General features: G+C 43.9%; 2 protein-coding genes across 6 annotated transcripts in view; one reads left to right on the top strand and one right to left on the bottom strand.

Annotated features, from left to right (window-relative positions):
• Positions 1 to 15928, top strand: part of FYCO1 (FYVE and coiled-coil domain autophagy adaptor 1) — a 90368-nt gene that overhangs the window by 32615 nt on the left and 41825 nt on the right. The window lies entirely within an intron of this gene.
• Positions 495 to 7537, bottom strand: CXCR6 (C-X-C motif chemokine receptor 6). Its single transcript, XM_065398680.1, has 2 exons — positions 7493 to 7537; positions 495 to 1549 (listed from the first exon to the last, which is right to left on the bottom strand). The coding sequence occupies exon 2, from the start codon at positions 1524 to 1526 to the stop codon at positions 495 to 497; it is 1032 nt and encodes a 343-aa protein (XP_065254752.1). The 5' UTR covers positions 1527 to 1549; positions 7493 to 7537.

The raw sequence follows: 15928 nt of genomic DNA, 5'->3' as shown, positions 1-15928 counted from the left end.
AAGAATCACATGAAACCACAATGGGAAGATTGAGCATTTAAACAAATTACATTTTAATATAAAAAGTCAGGTTAGAAGTCACAACAAACTACAACTTTTCTCTTAGCCTCTTTAAAACAAAGCTCTTAAATGTCTTTTCTGCTTACAAACATCCCTCCTGGGAGGCTAACTTGTGCAGAGGGCCGATACACTAGCTTTCCATCGCTGCAACCCTGAGTTCAAACCCAGCCTTAGATCACACATGAAAGAGTTTGATGATCTCATCCTTAACCCTTTTTGTATGCCCATCATAAAACTATTGCAGAGTTTCACCCAGTTACCAGTCTTTGCTCAGGAATAGCAGGAGTGCTACAATGTCAGGACTGAGATGCATTGAATGTGTTGAGAAGCTTACACGGAGCCTGCTTGTACTATAGCAATCTAATGTGACTGTTACATAAGCCCTTTCAGGAATGTGAGTACAATTAACAAAGCTGAGACCCTCTCTGCAGTTTTTATAATGGATACATGCTTGTTGCTTCTACATTGGGTGAGGCAGTACAAGTTTTCGAGCCCTCCTCTTCAGTGGTTTGCCATTGCTTCACGATACCTTGGCGCTTAACACATCTGATGTTCTTAATGATTTTCTGGAAGTTCTTCCTGAACTTCACCCCAATAAAGAAATACAGAATGGGGTTGAGACAGCCATGGAGATAAGCAATTGCTTCTGTTATGACCACCGCAGAGTCGAAATTGTAGTCCAGGTTGAATTCCACATGTATATTGCGTATGAGTATCAATAAATTGTAGGGTAACTGAGTAAGAATGAACACCACTACTATAGAAAATATTATTTTTAAGGATTTGTGCTTTTGGAAACTCCTGGCATGAAGTAAAGTTTTGATAATTATTGAGTAGCAGATAATCATGGTTAGCATGGGGATAAAGAATCCAAGGGTCATTTGGAGTACTTTAAAAACCAACTCTATGAGATGTGAAGGGTATATTGCATGACAGACTGACTTATCGTAGTTCGATTGTCTACTGTATTTAAATTGTGGCATTGCAAATGCTAGTGAAATCACCCAAACTAAAATGCAGATGACTTTCCCCCAAACCATTCTTTTGGCTTGACACATGTGGGCTTTTGTGGCTTGGGCAATAGCAATAAACCTGTCAATAGTTATACAAGTGAGCGTTAACATTGAAGTGTACAGATTCAAAGTGTACAGGCCCCGTATAATTTTACACATCAAGGAGCCAAAAATCCACTCGTGAGCAGCAGAATATGCCCAGAATGGCAAGGTGGAAAGGAAAAGCAAGTCTGCTGTAGCCAAGCTCACTAAAAATACATCTGTCAATGTCTTCAGTTTCTCACAGAAAATGTATATGATAAGGACCAAAGAATTTCCTATCAGCCCAAAGGCAAAAGCTAATGCATACATACAGGGCAGAAAGATTTTGCTGGCCTTGAGAAAATGTTCATTTTCATTGTAATCGTTGCACGTGAGGTTAAGGTCTGGGTAATAACATTCTGGAAGCTCCATGTAGTCTTCTTTTTAAAGGCTACCTGTAATCACACACATCCGAAATTATTTTCTCAACAAGTAAAACAATTATTATAACATATCTAGAGGACAGGGACAATGTTAATCTAAAAGCAAAGAAATAATTGTTGTGGTGAAAACCAACATATATTTATTTGTCTGATAGAAATCACATTATCTTTGTGGTGTGGTATAATCTGAACACTGTTTGCTCCAGACAGAACAGCTGTTGAACCTGCATGTCCTGAAAGTAGATGCATCATTTTTAGCACAGATTTACACTGACTGGGACTGAGAGGTTTAATATTTCAAATGCCTCAAATTTCAGAGTAGTTTGGATCAGGACGTTGGTGTAGGCCAGGGGTCGGCAACGTTTGGCACGCGGCTCGCCAGGGTAAGCACCCTAGCGGGCCGTCCCAGTTTATTTACCTGCTGACGTGGCAGGTTCAGCCGATCGCGGCCCCCACTGCCCGCGGTTCGCTGTCCCAGGCCAATGGGGGCGGCCGGAAGCGGCGCGGGCGAGGGATGTGCTGGCCGCGGCTTCCCACCGCCCCCATTGGCCCAGGACGACGAACCGCGGCCAGTGGGGGCCACGATCGGCCGAACCTGCCGCGTCAGCAGGTAAATAAACTGGCCCAGCCCGCTAGGGTGCTTACCCTGGCGAGCCGCGTGCCAAACGTTGCCGACCCCTGGTGTAGGCCCTTCTCTAAAATTAGGGTTTGAGTCCTACTGTGTTTGATGATGACATACCTCAGCACAAGAGTGTCAACCCCTGTTAGAAAGTGTCACTCAGATCCCCCTTCCTCCCCAACACTGATTGTGACAACGGACTGTACCATCTTGAATTCAGGGAAAGAAAACCCCTTTCATCTACCATTTGAGCTTTGATGGGGGACATCTCTTCCTTATCTTGATTTTAATGTATAGTTTTCAACCATATCCACAGTTTTCACATAAATGGCCACTTGTCCATCAAATCCCAGCTACACCCATGCTATAGGTATCACTAGAGCCCTGCAAATCCACGGATATTTGCTTTATATCCGTGGGTATCTGCATCCGCAGATGCGGATATCCGCAGATGATTTTTGCGGATGGTGGGTCGGATGTGGATACAATATTGTATCCGCGCAGGGCTCTGGTAATCACTTCTTCCAGAGCTGGTTAGATTGTGAGCTCTACAAGGCAGGCAGCCTGTCTTGCTATGTGTGTGGACATGGCATGCTGTGGCCACAACCAGGACACAAATAATAATAACAAATAAATCCCAACAGATTCCCAAATAAACTCTGCTGCTATTTTTCATGGGATCATATTATTAATTTGTGAATATTCAGATGTTTGCAAATTCTTACCGTTTAAGAGGTTTTAACGTGAATATTTTTTCACCCCAGAACTGCATTTTTCATTATTTGCCATTTGTTTTTCCCCTGCTCAAAAGTTTTAAGCGTCCATTTAGAAAGCAGAAACAATAACGTCTAGTTTTGGTGACCCATCACACAGCACAAACAGTAGAACTATTCACGAAGTGAGATCCTACTCCACATGACTAAGAATAGAAGAATCTGGCCCCCACTGAGAGTAATATTCAGTGTGAATTTAGCTCTCTTCTCTGTTCATGAAACATTTGTGACTGATTTTCTGCAAATGTATTCATTATTCACACTAGAAAGTTTTGGCCAAACAATTTGCAGCCTATGGTGTTTGTAAACAGTGCAGGTCAATTATTCCTGCCATGTGATTGGTCACTTGACATTGTTTCTTCTTCCTGGGTGGATGACTAAAACTTTTTCAAGTCAATTGTAAAGCCATTGTCAGATGCTCTCTTGAAACTCAAATGGCAGATTTCAATGAGAATACTCATGCAGCAAAGTATTTCTAAATATAAGTTAACATAAGATTAGCAGAATTCAACCTGGAATGATTTGATCTTCTGGATTGGTTCAAAGACATCTATTATTTAAATAATAACATACAAAGCATATGATTAACTGGTGCTACCCATAAGCTTTGGATGTGTGTTGACGCCAGAAAGCAAAGTCAAAAAGGCCTTCAGCCATTAGAGAAGTGTGGGGAATCCTTGTGTGACTTCTTGAAGAGTTATTGGCTTTTTATACAATGATTTCTGTTATTCTTTCAAATTATGTATTTTTTAAATTTAATAATAACCCCCCCTCATAAAAGAATTGTTACATATCCAGATATATTGGGACAATGGGGAGAGGGATGATAATCAGCAAAATAAAATCATGGCCAACAAAACCATGACAAATATATATTGAAACAAACTGATAAGCCTTATTTCAGGCACAGTTGATGATCCAGTTGATGTTTCAATACTCTCTCAGGGAAGAAAGTTTTTTTTTTCCTGTGAGCTGAAGCAAAATAATGTATACATATTCAATGATATAATGTGACAACATAACGTATTGTAGGTAGCCACATTACAAATATTACAGTACCCTAATGTGGCTAAGGAAAGTGTCTCATCTGAAAACAACAAGGAGTCTGGTGGCACCTTAAAGACTAACAGATTTATTGGGGCATAAGCTTTCGTGAGTAAAAACCTCACTTATAAGGCTTATCAGTTTGTTTCAATATATATTTGTCATGGTTTTGTTGGCCATGATTTTATTTTGCTGATTATCATTCAGAAGAAGTGAGGTTTTTACCCACGAAAGCTTATGCCCCAATAAATCTGTTAGTCTTTAAGGTGCCGCCAGACTCGTTGTTGTTTTTGTAAATACAGACTAACACGGCTACCCTCTCATTTGAAAGGTATTTTTCAAGTGAAATGTCTCTGCTTTCGAAGGCTCAGAGCATTATTTTTAAGTTAAAGAATTTCTTTCTATACATGCCACAAGATAGAACATTGATCCTCTTTATAGCCTAAAATATTTAATGTCTAAAAACTCTTTTCTGCAATTAAGCTGTGTTTTTCTAAATTCTGATGACTTTGTGTTTTTTGGATAGGATAGTCAAAAGCGCTCAGCACTGGCACAGTTCTGCTCCCATCTAAGTCAATGGGAGTTTTACTAGTGATTTAAGAGGAAGAAGAGTTGCACCAAATTTTGAAACAGACACACACACATATATATGAGTGTGTGTTTCAAAATCTGGTCTTAATAATATAATAAAAATATGAATTAGGGCATAATTTCTCTATACACTTGGCAGATCTTGGCTCAGATTATTCTTGCTTCCCTCCATGTGCTGGATCCCCATTGACATCTGTAATCTGCACATATAGGGAGAACAGAATATTGGAGAAGAGATTTTAAGAAGATCTGAGAATTGCATTTGGCCTTTAGAAGGGCCATAAGTTCATGCATTTCCTAGTTAGTTAGTTTTACTGAGGAGTATGAGTCATGATTCTGCATATAAATTGGATAATTAACATCATCAATCAGATAAGAAAGGATTAACTGAGGTAATCAATGGTGACCTTTAAATAATTTTTTAAAAATTGGTAATTTTGACTTTTGTAATGTCGAAAGAAGACCCGAAAGTCCCCTCTGCCCTTTCTGGCTCTTGTTCTCTGAAAGAAAAAAGACTCTCTTCTTTCTGCTTATTTTTACCCAGGGAGAACCCAGAATGCCTCTGGCAACCACAAAAAAGAGCCCAGGCCTGAGAATATGCTGATCTGACAAAACCAAACATTCACCTTGGGGCTGAGATCAAGCATGGAAAATTTCAGGCCCAAATCACTTTTTCCGAGGAACTTATGAGCTACTGAGAAAGGGAGGTGAAAAAAAGAAACCCGCTTTGTAATCTTAACTAATGTGTTTCCCACCTGCTGGTGATGTAATATTAAGTTATTAAAGGTGGATGTTTTAAAAGTTAATACTTCATTATCATTACAGAAGAGAACAATTCCTGAAATATTTCAAAATATTTCCAACCTATTCTATTGAAGAAGTGATAGAAGTATATATAAACCATGAAGACTAGCTGTTATTGAAATGAAAAATACTGGGCCAGATCCTCGACTGGTATAAATTGGCGTAACTCCTCTGAAGTCAGAAGAGCTATCATGTTTAATACCAACTGACGATCTGGCCCATTCAACCCACTAAAACTCAGACAAGTCAGTGGTTCTTTCTTTTCCCATGTGGTGGCAACTTGTAAAAGGAAAAAGGATAAATAACTTGATTATTGAAAAGAAAGTTATGATTTATTCTTGATATATTTTCACAAATATATATGATATAATTTTAATCAATAGGTCTTATGTTGCATACTTTTAAAAAAATAGTACTTTTTACTCAATTAAGCTGTTATCCCCAATGCACATAGTCTCAAATATTGGAACTGCTACCTTTCATCAGACCATTGATCCAGCTGTACCAATAAAAAAAAAAAAAGTGATCCTGGCAGTAACCATCCTGGCAAGTGTAACCTCTATTCTTAGTGAGATAATGAAAGAAATATTAAGGGGGCAGTGGGGAGTTATTGAAAATCTTGAGGATAATGGAACTGTCCAGGAGCACTGTAGGTTTATAAATGAATGTGATTGTTTTTTGGGACAGATTTACAAAAGTACTGCATGAAGCAGATGTGATATATTTGGATTTTAAAAGTCTGGAAGCTTACTTAAAACTTGAATTCAAATTGGCTTGGATAGGAACAAATGATATGGACTGAAAATGATTGAAATACTGTAAGCTTTAAGTAATGATCAATGGCAGTGTAGTCCTCGGGGAGCAACGGAGGGATCTGGTACATATTACTGAACTGGAAAAGGGAAGAAAATATGCAGGGCCAGATCATATCACTCTGTTCTGTGCATGGAATAGACCTTCTGTGCATGGATCTCACCTCTCCTATCAAGAAAACAGGGTAAGTCATCTCCATTACCTCCACTTCTCACCACCATCTGGGACCCCTTGAAAATCCATGAAGGGGGAAGTCTAATAGGTCTTTTTGATCTCTATCTTCTATTTTTCTAGTCCGCTATCCTGCCTCAGCAAAAGAAGTGGGGTGGAGGGAACCATAATACACCTGGCCAGTTGCTCAGTTCCTCCCTAGCAGGGATCCAGGAACAATAACACCGTCCAGCTATTTAAATTGTTCTTACCCTGAAACAGAAAATGCTCAATGATTTTTCTGGTCAGGAATACTCTAAGCTCAGTTGACCCTTTGGAATATAGGGGTGTAATTTTCACCCACTGATACCAGTGATGAATTAGCTGTATCCTTAAAGTATATACCCCCTGTGGTCTGACCCCCATCCCTGTGATTCTAGGGCAGGGCAGCTTTAAACTAAGGGGTGAATCACTGCATCGGCATATTTTCTGGGTGCCTTGGTCACACAGTCTGGTTGGTCATTCTCATCCACTTCCTGAGATGTGCTGATCACTACATGTTTCCCAGCAGAGTGAGACTAAATTGTGCCTCATTCAGCATGGAAAAAAACCCCAACAAAACAAAAACAAAAAAATCCACCACCTGTTATGTGATCGATTTAAATACATATTTCCAATAAACATGATTATTTGCCCCCATTATAAAGACCAAAATGACTCAACAGGGCTTTTTCTAGTACCCTGTTATTTCTGTGGCTTTAAAATCTCTCTCTCAAGCATAGTCATTACTACCAGGGGCTTTTGAGATCTGAGCTATTACTGTGGTCATTATGATCAGATGAAGGTGTTTAGAAAGATGTTATTAAAAATGCCTCCTTCAAACATCTGTATCCAAAACATTTGTTTGATTCAAAGTGTTATTTAAAAAAACAACATTAGAATATATTTAAAAGGGATAACAAAGTTGAAATATTTTACACAGATTTGAAAGAACCTATCTGTTCTGATAGAATTTCCATTTTAGAGCTAGGGGATGCCTCCAGAAGTAATAGAATCTTTCAAACCAGTGGGTTTTTAAGAGACGTAAGATAGCCTATATTTTGTTCTACCCTCCATATATTTTCCTCTTCCAATTTGAAGTAAGAGAAAATAGTCACTTACTGGAAGACGCTGTATGGTGGTGGAGAGTGTTGTCACCTACGTTTCAAAGGAAGTCTGAAGACGGCAGTGACTCTACATATTTATCGTTTTATCCGTCTGCGATGTTTCCTGTTGGTGTTCTGGGGTTTTTTGTGTTGGTTTTTTTTTACACCAAAAATAGCAGTTTATGACACTCTTGTTGAAATTACATTTTTTTTCTCCAAGTAGATCTTTCTCAGGTAAATGATATGGCCTAAAGTTGACTATACAATACATCTAAAAAGACTTGCTGAAAATATCTGACCTTCCAGGCCACAAATGCAAGTTCCACTGAAGATCAGGGATTCTTGCATATTGAATTTTTTTTTTAATCATTTGCAGGACGGTTTCTCCCATTTCTTCCAGTTACCAGTTTCCACCATCTGTACATAGTTCATGACAGTTAATCATAAGTACGCAATATTCCAAATTTCAACTGTGTTGGTTAGTTTTGAGTGGACATGCAGATCACATAGGAGTGTTCTTGTTCTTTAGTTGGAACATTTAGATACTATGTTGATGCACGCTACAACTGGTTAAAAAAATGTTTTCCAATTTTTCATCAAAATTCAGCTGGGGAAGGAGAGGGGAAGACACATAATTTTCAATTAAATCTTCTGTGATAATTTCATCCCATTTTTTGACCATTTCTAATGGGCACTATAGAAAATGCTACAATAGTGTTATGCAGGAAGTTGCTAATGACAGCAAATGAGTCTTTGATCCTGAAACAGTCACAGACCTTGTTAGTCAATGGGTATGCCAAGCCCTCCTTCAGGCCCAGTGGAAGGAACCATTAAGCCTCCTTTATGTAATAAAGACAGCTGAAAACAGTGGAAGAGCTGCCCAAGGTACATGGCAGGACAGCAATAAGCCATGTGGGCTAAGGAGTTTACCTAACTGTAAAGACAGGAACTAGACGTTTGAGTTTGCAGTCTTTCTTGGAGAAGGCTGAGAGAATCAGATATGAGAAGGACTCTGAGAGGAAGCAGATCAATGGAGCCTCTTGGGGCACATTCAGGGCCGGTGTAACCACTAGGTGAACAAGGCGGCCGCCTAGGGCACCAAGATTTGGGGGCGCCAAAAAGCGGTGCCCAAAATTTTTTTTTACACTTTTGCTTAGGGGCAGGTACCTGCCAGTCTCCAGCGCTTGGGCCGCGCCAGCAGCCGCTTTACCTTGGAGTCTCCCCCGCTTGCCCGGGCGCCACTCCTCCTCTCAGGCTCCCCGGCCGCAGCCGCCCAAGATCACGCGGGCGGGGGGCGCCGCCGCAGAGGAGACGCAAGGGGCCAGGCTTGGCTGGGGCCCTGCACCTGCCGGCCGACAGCAGCGGGAACCGGGTGCCGCTCGGTGGGAGCCGGGCGGCCCGAGCCCAGGGTGGCGGCAGCCTCCACAGCAGCAGGGGCAGGCAGGGAGCATAGCCCGCCATGGGGCAGGAGAGGCCACGCTGCTGCTGCTGCTGTTTCCCGGCCCTACTGTGTGGCGCAGGAAAAGGATGGCTATATTGTGTACAATCTTCATAAATAAACAAGGTTCTACCAAGAGTATACCTGACTTGTGTCACAGTTCAGTGTGAGCCATACCTTTGACCTCCCTCTCCACCCCCAGGTACAATTTCAAGTGATAGTCCCAGCAACTACACTTCTTTCAGGGTAGAATCCCATGATTCAACCCACTTCCAGACTTTTCAGCAGCCTTGTTTGCCTATTATGTTTCCTTAGCAGGACCAACTGGGTTTGGTACCTGTTTGAGACCTCCCTTCAGGAGATGAGATCAGTATGAAAATACAGTGTGACTCAGAACAGCTGCCTCAAAACAAAGCATTATTTATTTATCCATAAGAACATAGCAACCAGAGAAAAGGGGTTAAAACAACAAAAGACCTACATGCATATTGTATTCTTCTTTGAGTAGTGTCCCTATAGGTGCTCCACTGTAAGCGTCCGTTACGGGTGCTGTAGGTGTGTGTGTGTCCCCACACTGTCAATCAGAGAATTTCAATAACAATCCATCCCGCCTACACCTGCATGGCTCCTCTCCATCTAGGAGACCAGCCAGCGTGTGCAGGCATTCCCTCCTCAGTTCCTTGTCAACCACCCTAGGCTAGAGCTGGAGCTAAGAACTGGCCATTCACGGATCATTAACTCCTTTAGTTTTGCAAATTTTTGCTTCTCTTGAAGCCTCTTTTCTTTTATTACTTATTTGTTTTAAGCTGGCAGTGCCGAGAAAAAAAAAAAAAAGGAGGAGAAAAAGGGAAGAAGAAAATACTAGAAAAGGTTTGCCTCCTGCAAACCTAGTGGGGAGACCCCCCTAGACAAGGGTATGCCTGGCTCCCCAGGCTTCAAAAAGTGTCTTAGCTGCAAAGATTCCATCCCAGTAAGAGATGGACATGCACAGTGTATTCGCTGCCTCAGGGAAAGTACAATCCACAAAAGTGTGATTGGTGCCAGCAGTTAAAACCAAAGTCCAGGAAGGACAGAGAGTTAAGGCAAAAACTCCGGCTCATGGACTCAGCCCTGCAACCCCTGGAGTCCCGGTGTGAGAATTATCACCGCAACCTTCTATGTTGAAAGCACGTGATCCCAAAGAGATGAGCCACTCACTAAAGACCTCTACGAAAAGTCTGTGAGTCCCTCTAGCGAGCCCAGATCGAGCCGGAAACAATTTGTGGCTCCTTCAGTATCTTTGGTACTGATGGCGCCAAAGCTGCCTAGAGTCGGTACCCAGCGCACGCATGGTATCAAGCCAACAAAGCCAGTCAGCCGCCCAAACACCTGATGCTCACGGGCGAGGAGTTCCGGTACAGTGGGGGCGTGAGAAACATAGATGTTCCACCACGGGGAAGGCTACATTGACTAGGTGGTCGGCACCGGCACCAACCTCGGTGCGCCTGGCACCAATGGACCCCTCGGCACTGACAGCTATTGGCACCGATACCAGTACCACCTGCACCGACAGACTACAGGTGCGCATCAGATCTCTCAGTCTCTGATGCATCGGTCTTGCCCCTTCTCGTTACCGGGGCTCCAGAACCAAGCTCACCGGGAGTAGTGGACACAATGGCATCTCTATGCCATGCCCCACCTCTCTCCTCTTCAGACTCTGGGAATGAGAGGACTTGGGTTCTGCTTGTTCTGCCCACCATACAGGTCGCAATCTCACCATGGGCACCAAGCATACTAGCTCGGCCCTCAACCTCCATGGTTTGGGCAGCCATAGTTTCAGCTGCCAGCACGCTACCCACATTGGCCGTACTGGGACCTCTGGAATAACCCAGTGGCAACAAGCCTTACAGCCCCCTGGCGAGGTATATCGGCAGGCAAGGAGGCACCCTCCTTCACCAGCACCTTCAAAGGTGTCGGACCCTCCTGAGCTATTGGGGGAAGGAATGGAAACAAAAGCAGAAAAAGGGGATGTTTCTCCAGCTCATCACCTACTGAGGCGGTGATGCCCCCCCCCCCGCCCCCCATTGGCGGATGACTTTAAATCATTCCAGGACCTAGCCCAAAGAGTCGCTGAAGCCCAGCAAGTGCAGCTGCGTGAAGTAACTGAACCCCATTGTAAACTGGTGGGCATTCTCCACTCTTCGACCTCTACCAAATTGGCCCTCCCAGTTAACAAGGTGCTCCTAGACCCTGCTAGGGTCATATGGCAGACCCCTGCGTCTGTCCCGCCAACATGCAAATGGGTGGACAAAAAGTACTATGTGCCAGTAAAGGGCACAGAATTTTTGTTTTCCAACTGTCTCCAAATTCCATCATTGTGGATGCAGTTAATTCTAGGGGTCACCAGTGCCAACTTAAATCCAACTTAAATCCCTATGACCATGATGGGAAGTGCTTGGACGTGTTTGGCAGGACAGCCTATTCTTCAGCCACCCTTCAGTTCCAGGTAGCAAATTACCAGGCCTTGTTGGCCAAGTGTGACTATCAGAACTATGCAAAGTTAAATTCCTTTATTGACCAACTCCCAGATGCTTACAAGGACCAGTTCATGGCCATCATTAATGAGGCCATGGACAGCTGGTGGCAAAAAAATCTCTCCAGTACACACTGGACACAGCAGCACACTCAGTTTCCACAGCTGTGGTTCTAGGAGGGCCTTTTGGCTCCATTTGTCTGGCTTCCCTAAGAAGGTCCAACCTACAGTAGAGGACCTCCCTTTTTGAGGGAATGAAGTTGTTCGCCGAGAAGACAGACGTTCGCCTCTTCACACGTTAAACGATTCTTGGGTGACTCTTCGGTCCCTGGGGATATACACACCGGCCTACAAGAGGAAATATAGCCCTCAGCCACAGTTCAAGCCCCGGTCATCACAGTAAACATCTCAATACCCATTGAAGAGATTGTATGAGCCGCAGAGAAAGAAATACAAATTCTCTAAGCATAAACAATCGGGGCCACAACAGTCTTCGTCTCAACTCTCAACTTCAAAGCGACAGTTTTGATGGGTTGGTTGAGGTGCTGGTAGAACACTCTTCTTGTCACCACATTCTGGGAAAGCCCACTCCTCCTTTCGGAGACCGCCTTTCTCCATTCCACAGCACCTGGGAACAGATAACCTCCAACAAGTGGGTGCTGGAAATCATCTGGAGTTGATATGCCATCCACTTCTCCTCCCTTCCACCTCCCAAACACCTTTCCCCATCCCTCTTCAGGAACCCTTTTCATGGAAATCTACTACGTTACACCAAGGAGATGATTCACCTCTTAAGAGCTATAGATCCTGTGCCCATACATTTCAGGGGCAAAGGTTTTAACTCTTGTTACTTCCTGATACCGAAGAAAATGGGAGGCTGGAGACCCACACTGGACCTCAGAAAGCTCAACAGATATGTGAAAACACAGAAATTAAAGATGGTCACCCTATCAACGATCATCCCGACTTTAGAAGAAGAAGCCTGATTCTCAGCCCTCAACCTGCAAGATGCTTTCACATCTCCATCATATCGAGGCACAGGTGTTACCTCAGATTCACACTGGGCCAGGACCACTACCAGTACAGAATACTCCATTTTGGCATCTCATTGGCCTCCACGGTATTCTCTACAGTCCTTTTGGTAGTGGTGGCCCACTTATGCTCTCAAGATATCATGATTTTTCCTTACCTGGACGATTGCCTTCTCAGGGCATGATCCTTCATGGAGGCCCAACGAGACACTCAAGCCACACATCATCTGTTTTTGAGTCTGAACCTACAGATCAACGAACAAAAATGGACCTCAACACCAGTTCAAAGGCTAGAGTTCATAGGCGCCAACCTCAACTCTATTCAGGCAAGGGCACTCCTGCCACATTACGGATTTCTCAGTCTCTCATTGTTGATAGAGACAGTACAATCCAGCCCTCAAATCTTGGCTAGTCATTGCCTTCAACTTCTGGGGCACATGGCCATGGGTACTTCAGTCATTGCTTATGCCAGGTTACACATGAGATGCATCCAAGCATGATTTGGTTCAGTGTACAGACCAAACAGACAATAAAAAGAAGCTCCTATCAGTGCCTTCTAGAGTCAAACAATCCTTAGATTGGTGGAAGGACCCAGTGAATGTTTGCACGGGGATCCCATTTGCTTAGTCTTCCCCATCCCTTCCCCTGACCACTGACACAGCCCTCATGGGTTGGGGAGCTCATCTCAATGGTTGCACAGTGCAGGGCAAATAGTCTCCATCAGAGACATGCCTCCACATCAACCTGCTTGAGCTCTGACCAGTACGAAATGCATGCGCTCACTTCCTCCTGCTGATCAAAGACACACATACGAAGGTCATGATGGACAACGTGGCCTGCATGTACTATATAAACTGGCAGGGAGGCGCCAAGTCTCATTTCCTGTGCACAGAAGCATGGAAATTATGGAACTGGTGCATCTCCCACAATGTCCTAATATCAGCAGTCTACCTACCAGGAGTACACAACACCATAGCCGACAGTCTCAGCCGCAAATTCCCGTTCAACCACGAATGGGAAATAGAGCTGACGACTCTACATGGCATATTCTGGCAATGGAGGACACAGGCAATAGACTTATTTGTTACTTACCAGAAAAAGAAATGTCTGTGGTACTGCTCCAGAGCAGGGATTGTACGTCACTCCAAGGGAGACGTTCTCCTCCTTCCTTGGGACAAGGGCTTTCCTTACGCCTTTCCCTGTTCCCTCTATTGCTGAAGGTCCTGCTGAAGATAAAAAGAGAAAAAGCAAGCACCATTCTGATTGCCCCCACCTGACCCAGACAGACGTGCCCCCACCTGGCCCAGACAGATGTGGTACCCAGTCACAGATGGCTTTATGTCCACCGATGACCCTGCCAATCACGCCCTACCTCCTGTCACAGAATGAGGGTCACACCTCCACCCGAGTCTCCAGGTTCTGCATCTCAAAGCCTGGCTTCTTCATGTGTTCCAGCACATAGCAGCATCTTGTTCTGAGAAGGTACAAGAAGTACTATTGCACAGTAGAAAGGATGCTACTCGTCACACATAACTACAGAAATGGAAGAGATTCCAGATATGGTGCCAGCCCATGGGTGTCACCCCGATTCAGCCAACCTACTGGTGGTCCTTGACTACCTGTTATCCTTAAAGAAGTTGGGTATCTCTGTTAGCTCGCTGAAGGTTCACTTGGCATCAATCACAACCTTCCACCAGCAGGTGGAAGGCTATTCAATCTTCTCCCACCCAACTATGAAGAGGCTCCTTAAAGAAAACCTCTTCCCACAACCCAGGGCTTCCACTACGCAACTCAACCTACTGTTAAAGGGCCTAACTAGACCACTATTTGAAACCTTGGCCACTTGTTTGTTAATTTGCTTTTCCATGAAGATGGCATTCCTCATTGCCATTACCTCTGCCAGAAGGATAGGGGATATAGCTGCCTTGATGGCACATTCCCCATTTACTGTGTTCTTCCCTGGCAAGGTCACACTCAGACCACATCCAGAGTTCACTCCAAAAGTGACTTCTACATTTCACATGAATCAACTTATTCAGCTCCCAACATTTTATCCAAAACTTCATATGGATAATTGAGAGGTCATCCTCCATATGCTAGATGTGAGAAGAGACTTTTATTCGGACAGGACAGAGTTCTTTAGAAAATCTCCAAGACACTTCCTCTCCATTGTGGATAGATCGAAGGGTGCAGCGATCTCAGCTCAGTGACTCTCCCAGTGGGCCTCTGGCTGTATTAAACTCTGCTATCAATTGTGGGGGGTAACCTCCCCATCCTCAATACACATGCATTCCACGAGGTCAGTTTCCTTGTCGATTGCCTTTTCCAACCTAGGTGGGCATCTGCACATAACTTTGCAGATCACTATGTCATACTGGGGGATTCGGCTTCAGACGCCCAATTCGAGGCCTCAGTACTGTCATCTATATCAGACACGACTCTGAAGTTCCAGCCTCCAGCAGTGGGAGCTGCTCGGGAGTCACCTACAGTGAAGCACTCACAGGGACACTACTCAAAGAAGTTACTCACCTTGTGCAGTAATGATGGTTCTTCAAGATGTGTGTCCCTATGTATGCTCCATGACCCACCCACCTCCCCTCTGTTTCAGAGTTCCACTATTGACTCTGCCGTAGAGAAGGAACTGAGGCGGGAATGCCTGCGCCTGCCGTCTGGGCTCCTGGCTGGAGGGGAGCCGTGCATGTGCAGGTGGGATGGTCTACTATTGAAATTCTCTGATCGACAGAACGGAGGCGCGCACAGACTTACAGTGGAGCACCAATAAGGATACTTACAGTGGAGCACTCATAGGGACAGATATCTAAAAGAACCATCATTACTGCACAAGGTGAGTAACTTCTTTCCTAAAGCTTAGCATTTCCCTCGAGGTAGGTAGGTCCCACTTATCCCACGTACCCCCCTGCTTCAGGTTTCCATCTACTTATGTACAGACCCTGCCCCTCTTTCTTGGCTGCTGGGGATGCTCTTTTAACAGTTCTCAAGTTCTTTAAGATTTTCTTCCCCTCTCCGAAACTGAGAGATTGCTATGCTCTTCTAGAGACCAGAGTTCAAAGGCTTTGACCGCTGTACTGTCAGTTGAGCACCAGTAATCAGGCTATCTAAACCACTCGACTTTGAGTCTGCAAATATGGAAAAACCACTTAAGACTGTTTGAACCCCTCATTAACCTTTGGCAAGCAACACCCTAACCATCTAACAGAGTCCCGTAATATTCATAAAAATAATACAGGTATCTCTCACCTTCTTCACAAATTGTTTCATCAATTTCTCCTCCTAATGGAAACAGTTTTACAAGGCCCCAAATATTGACTAACACTCAGACAAAAAGGGGCAACAATAGATTATTGAATACACATAAATCTTAGAGTCAGGTTTCTGGTACAAATAGTTGCATTTTGAAGCTCAAATACTCTTTTCATTAATACCAAGTGTAACAGTCAGATCTCGTTCAGA

This window comes from Emys orbicularis, chromosome 2 (assembly GCF_028017835.1).
Source record: "Emys orbicularis isolate rEmyOrb1 chromosome 2, rEmyOrb1.hap1, whole genome shotgun sequence".
Lineage (NCBI taxonomy): Eukaryota > Metazoa > Chordata > Testudines > Emydidae > Emys > Emys orbicularis.
This window is presented reverse-complemented; position numbering and strand designations above follow the sequence as displayed.